The following is an 8,355-nucleotide window of genomic DNA, read 5'->3' as shown; positions in this document are numbered from 1 at the left end:
TTCACAGCATGATTGTGTTTTCATTTAACTCCTTCAGTTAAAACATGAGTAAAACATTTTTCATTTCCTGTTTTTTCCCCACCTGTTCTTGTCCTGCCTTCAGGGGCTCTTCTTTGTGGCAGCCCGTCAAATATTGAAAGACAGCTGTCACCTCTAGTCCTTCTTTTGACTACATTACATAAACCCAGTTCCTGCAACTGTTCTTTGTATGTTTCAGCCTCCAGTCCCCTAATCCTCTTTGTGCCTCTTCTCTGCACTCTTTCCAGAGTCTCCACATCTTTTTTTCACATGGTGAAGACCAGAATTGGATTCCCTCGACTTGCTTCTTCTGTAAAAACCTCCAGTGATGGAGCAACCACAACTTCTGGTGATAAGCCCTTCTAATGGTTCTCACTGTCAGGAAATTTCTCCTCAGTTCTAAGTTGCTTCTCTCCTTCATTAGTTTCCACCCATTGCTTCTTGTCCTGCTCTCTGGGGCTTTGAAGGTTGACCCCTCTTCTTTGGGGCAGGCCCCCCAGATATTGGAAGACTGCTATCATGTCGCCCCAGTTCTAACGGGTGAGTTGTGTACTAAACAAACAGTGAGTACCAGGACGAAATTTCTGTGTCACAATGCATTGAGTACCAAATTTGATGAGTTCCGAAGCTGTATTTTTACTGCTAAATTACTTGTAGAAGATGATTTTTGAGGGAGCCAAAGTGGCGCAGTGGTTAGGGTGCAGTACTGAAGGCCACTATAGCTGACTGTTATCTGCAGTTCAGCGGTTCAAATCTCACCGGCTCAGGGTTGACTCAGCCTTCCATCCTTCCGAGGTGGGTGAAATAAGGACCCGGATTGTTGTTGGGGACGATATGCTGACTCTGTAAACCGCTTAGAGAGGGCTGAAAGCCCTATGAAGCGGTATATAAGTCTAACTGCTATTTTGGTACTTATACAATATGTGGGAGCAGCCTTGGATAGAGAATTAGCCCCCACAATGTCAAAGTTTGCCTTGCATCTTGGAAAAACCACCTGGATTTGACCAGCCCTGTGCAATATGGACAACAAGGAACCAAATTCACAGCAGATGCACAGAGCATCTGCTATTATAAATGAGCAAAACACCATCACCAAATTGTGACTGCGGGGAACAAAATACAAACTTTCCAACTTAGAGTGACCAAGTCCCAAAATAAAGCTGATAATGGAGATTTTTCTGATTTTCTGGCTGTGACAAATAGAGCTGAACAATGATATCTGTAATCTAGATACACGTTTATAATGTTTTAGATTTCATATTTTCTACTTTCTCTGTGTGTGTGTGTGTGTGTGTGTGTGTGTGTGTGTGTGTGTTTTAATCCAAATGTGATATGAATTTGGCACAGGACAAATAAAGAATAACCTTCCTTGCAGAAAAAGCCCCGAAGGGAACTCCGTTGGCTTTGGGAAAAGCTGAAATTTAGCCTGAATCCCTTCAAGGTGCAGAAATTGGGGGGCGACATAAAACAGGACTCTCTCCAAGGACTACAAAGGGGCTCCTCCCTTTGATCCTGGGACTTTTGCCAAAAAAGGAATCCACTTCCAGGGAGCCCCCTGGGCGGGGGGGGGCGGAGGAGGAGGGCCAGAAAGCCACGGAGTGCGGGGACCCCCCGCCAGGCCACTAAACCGGTTTTCCGGAGCGCAGATGGTCAAGAGCAGCAGCGGGGCTGATCCGGAGCGCAGAGGGTGGGTGGGTGGGTGGGGGTCGCTGTTGGAGGAGGCCGAGAGGGAGGGGAGGGGGAGGGGACGGAGTGTTGGGTGAGGCCATTGTGTACTTTCATCCATCCATCCCCCACCGCCTTCAACTCTTTTGAAGTCCGGCTCAAGGAAGTTGTCCGGCAGCAGCGCCCACCACGCCGGGGGTCTCGGCGGGGGAATCCCGGACTCTGCACCGCTTCCCGGTGGGTGACCGTTTTGGACGTGCCAAGCCACGGAAAACCCTTTCAGCTGCAGGCGTCGCGTCGCGGGAATCGAAGCAGCATCCCCGGGAAGGCAGGGGTGCCAGCGCCCCGAGACTCGCCTCCCCGGGGTCTGCTCCTTACACCGAGCCTGGAGGGGGCCGCTTTGGTTGGTTATGGGGGAGGTAACTTTGGTGGGGACCTTCCGCCCGCTCCCCCACCGCTGGCAAAGGAGACTTTACGGCTTTCACCTAATGCGACTCTCTCCAGATGTGGCCGTTAGCCTAAAGCAGAGGTTTCCGCAGGCAGAGCCTTTGAAACGCCTGCGCCCCTCTAGCTGCCCACCCCCGCGATGCCACCGGGGATGCCCCCAACTCCAGACCCCCCCCTGCGCCCCAACTAAGCCGCCTTCAGAAAGCCCGAGATTCTGGCTGCGCTTGGCGGAATCTGGATCTCCTGGGGCCAAGTCCGTCCCCCCCAACAACCGGGCAGAAGTCTCCAGGAGTGGGAGGGGGTGCAAAGGCGACCCCTCCTGCGGAAAGCCGGCTTATCTCCGCCGGGGAGGGGCGCCTGATGCCTGGGCGCGATAGCTGCGCTCGCCCGCGGCTCTGCGTGCTCTGGCCGCCGTCCAAGGGGAGGGGAGGCGGGCGGGGCTGGGACTTCTCCCGGCCAGGAGCGCCTCCCTGCAGAGTCGCCTCCCGCAGTCGGATCGCAGCCCGCGCGGCTTCCACGCGAAGGAGCTTCTCAGGCGGGCAGGTGCGCGGGTGGGTTGCGGGTGGGGGCCGTGGGGAGGCTGGGAAAGGACTTGCTCTTCCCGGGCAGGGGGAGACCAAGGCGGGCGGAGGGGGCAAAGCTCCAAGCGGCGGAGGGGGCGCTCCCGGGGACGCCTCTCCCCCACCCGGCCTCAGGCTTCCCCTCCCTGCAGGTCCCTACGCTCCACGCGCTCAGCGGAGCGGAGCTGCGCGCTCCATGCAGCCAGAGACCCGGCGTCCCCCAGGGGGCATCCCGTTGGAGCCGCATCGCCCCTGCTCTCCGGTCCCACAAATCCCCAGGAAGAAAGCTGGGATAACCCCACTTCGGTCCGTGGGCTACCCGGCAGAGGAGCCGCAGGATGGAGGACCCCTAAGCGGGGCAAAGTGGCCAGGGGGACTTTGGGCAACACAGATTACAGAGTACCAGAGTGGGAAGGGACCTTGGAGGTCATCTAGTCCAGCCCCCACCCAAGCAGGAGAACCTGTACCAGGAAACCTGGGGTCTCCTGCCTGAGCAGGACTAGAAGACCTCCAAGGTCCCTTCCAGCTCTGTGAGTCTCTGAAATGGCTGTGCAGTCTCCTCTTAAAAGCCTCCGGTGATTTCTTCCTTCAGGTGGCTCCTTCTAACAGGGACCTGCAGCCTAGTGTGAACTAGTGCAGGCTCAGTTGGGTGGGGGTCAGCTGAGTTTGGAGGGTGAAAGCTCTGCTCTTGGGGAGGGGAGAGAGAGGTCCCTCCAGCTGGCCAAGGAGGGAAGAACCAGCCTTAACATTCATGGGGGACAGGGGGCTGGTCCCTTTCCTCCTCCATGGAAGAATAACAGAGTCGGGTGGGACCTTGGAGGTTTTCTAGTCCAACCCCCTGCTCAAGAGGAGACCCTATCCCATTCCAGACAAATGGTTGTCCAGTCTCTTCTAAAAGCCTCCAGGGGTGGAGCATTCACCACTTGTGGTGGCAAGCCGTTCCACTGATTAATTGTCCTCACTGTTAGGAAGTTTCTCCTTAGTTAGCAATAGCAATAGCAGTTAAGACTTATATACCGCTTCATAGGGCTTCCAGCCCCCTCTCAGCGGTTTACAGAGTCAGCATATTGCCCCCAACAACAATCCGGGTCCTCATTTTACCCACCTCGGAAGGATGGAAGGCTGAGTCAACCCTGAGCCGGTGAGATTTGAACAGCTGAACTGCAGAACTGCAGTCAGCTGAAGTAGCCTGCAGTGCTGCATTTAACCACTGTGCCACCTCGGATAGATGATAGATAGATAGATAGATAGATAGATAGATAGATAGATAGATGATAGATAGATAGATAGATAGATGATAGATAGATAGATAGATAGATAGATAGATAGATAGATAGATGATAGATAGATAGATAGATAGATGATAGATAGATAGATAGATAGATAGATGATAGATAGATAGATGATAGATAGATAGATGATAGATAGATAGATAGATGATAGATAGATAGATAGATAGATAGATAGATAGATAGATAGATAGATAGATAGATAGATAGATAGATGATAGATAGATAGATGGATGATAGATAGATAGATAGATGATAGATAGATAGATGATAGATAGATAGATAGATAGATAGATAGATAGATAGATAGATAGATAGATAGATAGATAGATAGATAGATAGAGCAATAGCAGTTAGACTTATCTACTGCTTCATAGGGCTTCCAGCCCTCTCTAAGCAGTTTACAGAGTCAGCATATCGCCCCCAACAACAATCCGGGTCCTCATTTTACCCACCTCGGAAGGATGGAAGGCTGAGTCAACCTTGAGCCGGTGAGATTTGAACCGCCGAACTGCAGAACTGCAGTCAGCTGAAGTAGCCTGCAGTACTGCACTCTAACCACTGCGCCACCTCGGCTCTTCTAAGTTCTAAGTTGCTTCTCTCCTTGATGAATTTCCCTCCACTCCTCCTTGTGCCGCCTTTGGAGCCTTTGGAGAAGAGGGGGCCCCCACTGGGACCCCCAAGCTACCACCTCTCTCTCTCTCGTTCTCCCAGGTTCCAGGTGATGGCCGCCCGGGCTCCCCTCCTGCTCCTCCTGCTGGCCCTCTGCGGCTGCTGCAGCGCCTCCTCCTCCTACCCGCATCACCTGGTGCAGCTGAGCTCGCGCCGCAGCGCCTGCAAGCCCGTGCCCAGCAGCATGAGCCTGTGCCACGGGGTGGGCTACAGCGAGATGCGGCTTCCCAACCTGCTGGGCCACGACACCATGAAGGAGGCCCTGCAGCAGGCGGCCTCCTGGGTGCCCCTCTTGACCAAGCAGTGCCACCGGGAGACCAAGAAGTTCCTCTGCTCGCTCTTCGCCCCCGTCTGCATCAGCCAGGTGGAGGAGCCCATCTTCCCCTGCCGCTCCCTCTGCGAGGCCGTCCGGGACAGCTGCCTGCCCGTCATGGCCGCCTTCGGCTTCCCTTGGCCCGAAATGCTCAACTGCAGCCGCTTCCCTGGGGGCAACGAGCTCTGCATCCCCCCGGTGGGCCCCGAAGACCAGGAGCAGCCCCCGCGAGAAGGTGAGCGGCTGGGGGAAAGGGGGGGGCGGCAGGGAGACCACCCACCCACCCAGGCCCAGGCACTGCTTGGAGCAAGCTGGTCATTTTGGGGGGGGGGGAGTCACTTCGGCACATAAACGCACCCCTTCAAGTACAGGGAGTCCTCAGCTTTCGACGGGAATTGAGACCAGAATTTCAGGTTGCTAAGCGAGACATTTATTAAAGGAGTTTTGTCCCATGTTGCGGCCTTTCCTGCCACAGTCGCTAAGCGAGTCACTGCAGATGTTCAATGGGTAACAGGGTGGTTAAGTGAGTCTGGCCAGAAGGTTGCAAAAGGGGATCACGTGACCCTGGGAGGTGAGTTCTGAATTTGGATCTTGTGACCAGGTGGAGGTTGCAATGGTCGTAAGTGTGAAAAATGGTCTTAAGTCACATTTTGCAGTGCCCTTGGGACTTTGAATAGTCACTAAATGAACTGTTGTAATACACACACACACACACACACACACACACACAGTGTGTGTTTGTGTGTTTGTTTGTGTGTGCGTGCGTGAAATGCTATAGGGTTTCCTAGCTAAGCAGGGGGTTGGACTAGAAGACCTCCAAGGTCCCTTCCAACTCTGAGTTCTGTTCTATTTCATTCTGTTTTCCGTATTCTATTTTCTGCTATACTCTACTCTCTCTCTCTGTGCATCTCTAGATGTGTATGTATGTGTGCATATATATGTATGTATGTATGTATATATATATATATTAGTGTCACAACCCCTGGTAAGCCCCAATTATGGGAGGAAGCTAACTGCTTCCAACATCTGTCAATCGGCTCGTCACAAGAGTCCATCACGACAGAAACCCAATATTTTTACTGTTGCCTTTTGTTATATTTGTGTTTCGATTCCCAGTAAGGGTGTGGCTAGCTGATGAGAGCTAAATAGCTTGAAATAGATCTATACTAGTCTCCCTTTATTTATTTATCAGCACAAATAAAAACATATATATATATATATATATATATATATATATATATATATATATATATATATATATATATATATATATATATATATATATATATATATATACACACACACACACACACACACACACACACACACACGTGTGTGTGTGTGTGTGTGTGTATACACATGTATATGTATGTATGTATGTATTTAGAGTCACAATCCCTGGTATGCCCAAATGTGGGAGGAAGCTCACTGCTTCCATTCTCTGTCTATCGGCTCGTCACAAGAGACCATCCAGACAGAAACCCAATATTTTTACTCTTGCCTTTGCTATTTATCAGCACAAATACAACACACACACACACACACACACATATATATATACATACACATATACCCTCATATATGCATATATACATACATACACACCCCGTGGGTCTCCCTGGTGGAGAGTTACGGACCCCTCCTCATTCTCAGCCACTGAAGGGTCCAGAAAGTCAGCTTGGAGCCCACCAGGTTCCTCCTGGTGATGGGAGTCCCTGGTGCTCTCTGAGCTTAGTGGTTTTCTGGCTGACACTTCCTGACCCAACTATAGGAAGGGGATTCTTGTGGAAGGGGATTCATTCTTCTGATTATCTTAACAAGAACACTTTGGCCTGGGGGGGGGGAGGGAAGGGGGGGAGGAATTGTTTGCTGGAGAGCTGTTGAGCCTCTGTACAAAGGGATTAAGGCAGAAGGTGAGATCCAATCTAAAAAGGCAACTTGCCAAATATTTACACAGAGCGACACAAAGGAGGATGCCAATCAGTTGGGAAAGCTCTCACTTACATCATTACCCCTCCCACCTTCTCTCCCTCCCTCTTTCCCCCCTCCTTTCCCTCCCTCCCTCTCCCCTCTCTTTCTCCCCTTTTCTTTCTCTCTCTTTCTTTCCCTCTCTCTCTCTTTCACACACACACACACACACACCTCAAACCCTCTTCCCTCCAATTTAAAGAGGTAGCACTTAGTAGAAACAGCCCTACAGCTCCCACCCTTCCCTCCCCAGCCATTTGCGAGGGGTCTTTTCCTGTTGATCTCCTCCTCACCTCCCTAATGGTCACCCTTCCAAGGGGAGAAAAGGCTCCCTTCGTGGCAACTGCAGAGCTTTTCAGAGGGTAGAACTGAGTTGTGGGGCGGGGGGAAGGGGGGCGGTGATTCTTACAGGCAGAAGAAAATATTTGTAGCTCAGGGTGGGACTGTGAAGTCCTTGATGCTCTCTGAGCTGGGTGGTTTCCTTGCGGACATTTAATGACCCAACTAGGGAACATCATCAGTGCTAGAAGGAAGGGGTGTGTGCAAGGGGGAGGAGGGGGAGGGGGAGGCCTGTGTGGTGGTGGGGGGTCCTTGGTGCTCTCTGCGCTGGGTGGTTTCCCATCTAATGACCCAAGAAGGAAACTTCTTCTTTGGTAAAGAATCATTTGCACACACAAAAATCCCCAACCAGCTCAGAGAGCACCAAGGACCCCAAAGTGTGATTCTCTCCCCACCCCCCAGGTGGGAGCAGCCCCTCTCGGCTCAGGGAGGGGAGGGGAGGCTGAGCCCCGCCTCCCCCTTTTCATCCCAACCATTCCTGAGTCTGTCCGTGGCCTCCAGTCCTCCCCATTCTCCTAGGAGCAGAACCGAGTGGGGGGTGGGTTCCCTTGCAACATCCCGTGAGTCATCCCAAGGGTGGGTGGGGGTCCTGCACGCACAGCAGCACACGGACGAAGAAGCCCATCAAAGCTCGATTGCGCTCACAGACCCCTGAGTCACACAGTGACCAGCACAATCCAAACAGTTGCAACCAATGGTTGGAGTCGACCTTCAGTGGTAGGGGTCTCCCTTCCCCCCTCTCTGCCCCACAGAGACTACGAACCTCCCAGATCTCTCCCTGATCCAGCGGGCAGGGAGGAGGAACAGACCCACTGCATAGATCTTCAGTAACTCTATTCATCCATCCATCCATCCATCCATCATATCATCATATCCATTCGTCTGTCTGTATATTTATGTATCTATGTATGTATGTATGTATGTATGTATGTATGTATCTATCTATCTATCTATCTATCTATCTATCTATCTATCTATCTATCATCTATATCTATCATCTATCTATCATCTATCTATCATCTATATATCTATATATCTATCATCTATATATCTATATATCTATATATCTATCATCTATCTATCT

General features: G+C 51.4%; 1 protein-coding gene across 1 annotated transcript in view; it reads left to right on the top strand.

Annotated features, from left to right (window-relative positions):
* Positions 1-4,703: 4,703 nt before the first annotated feature.
* Positions 4,704-8,355, top strand: part of LOC106555930 (secreted frizzled-related protein 2) — a 7,372-nt gene continuing 3,720 nt past the window's right edge. The window contains exon 1 of the mRNA XM_087703238.1: positions 4,704-5,199. Within this exon, the coding sequence (XP_087559364.1) occupies positions 4,704-5,199 (496 nt within the window). The remainder of the gene's footprint in view (positions 5,200-8,355) is intronic.

Source organism: Thamnophis sirtalis, unplaced genomic scaffold (genome assembly GCF_051295495.1).
Source record: "Thamnophis sirtalis isolate CommonGarterSnake01/CBP01778 unplaced genomic scaffold, rThaSir2_p1.2 scaffold_116, whole genome shotgun sequence".
Taxonomy (NCBI): domain Eukaryota; kingdom Metazoa; phylum Chordata; class Lepidosauria; order Squamata; family Natricidae; genus Thamnophis; species Thamnophis sirtalis.
This window is presented reverse-complemented; position numbering and strand designations above follow the sequence as displayed.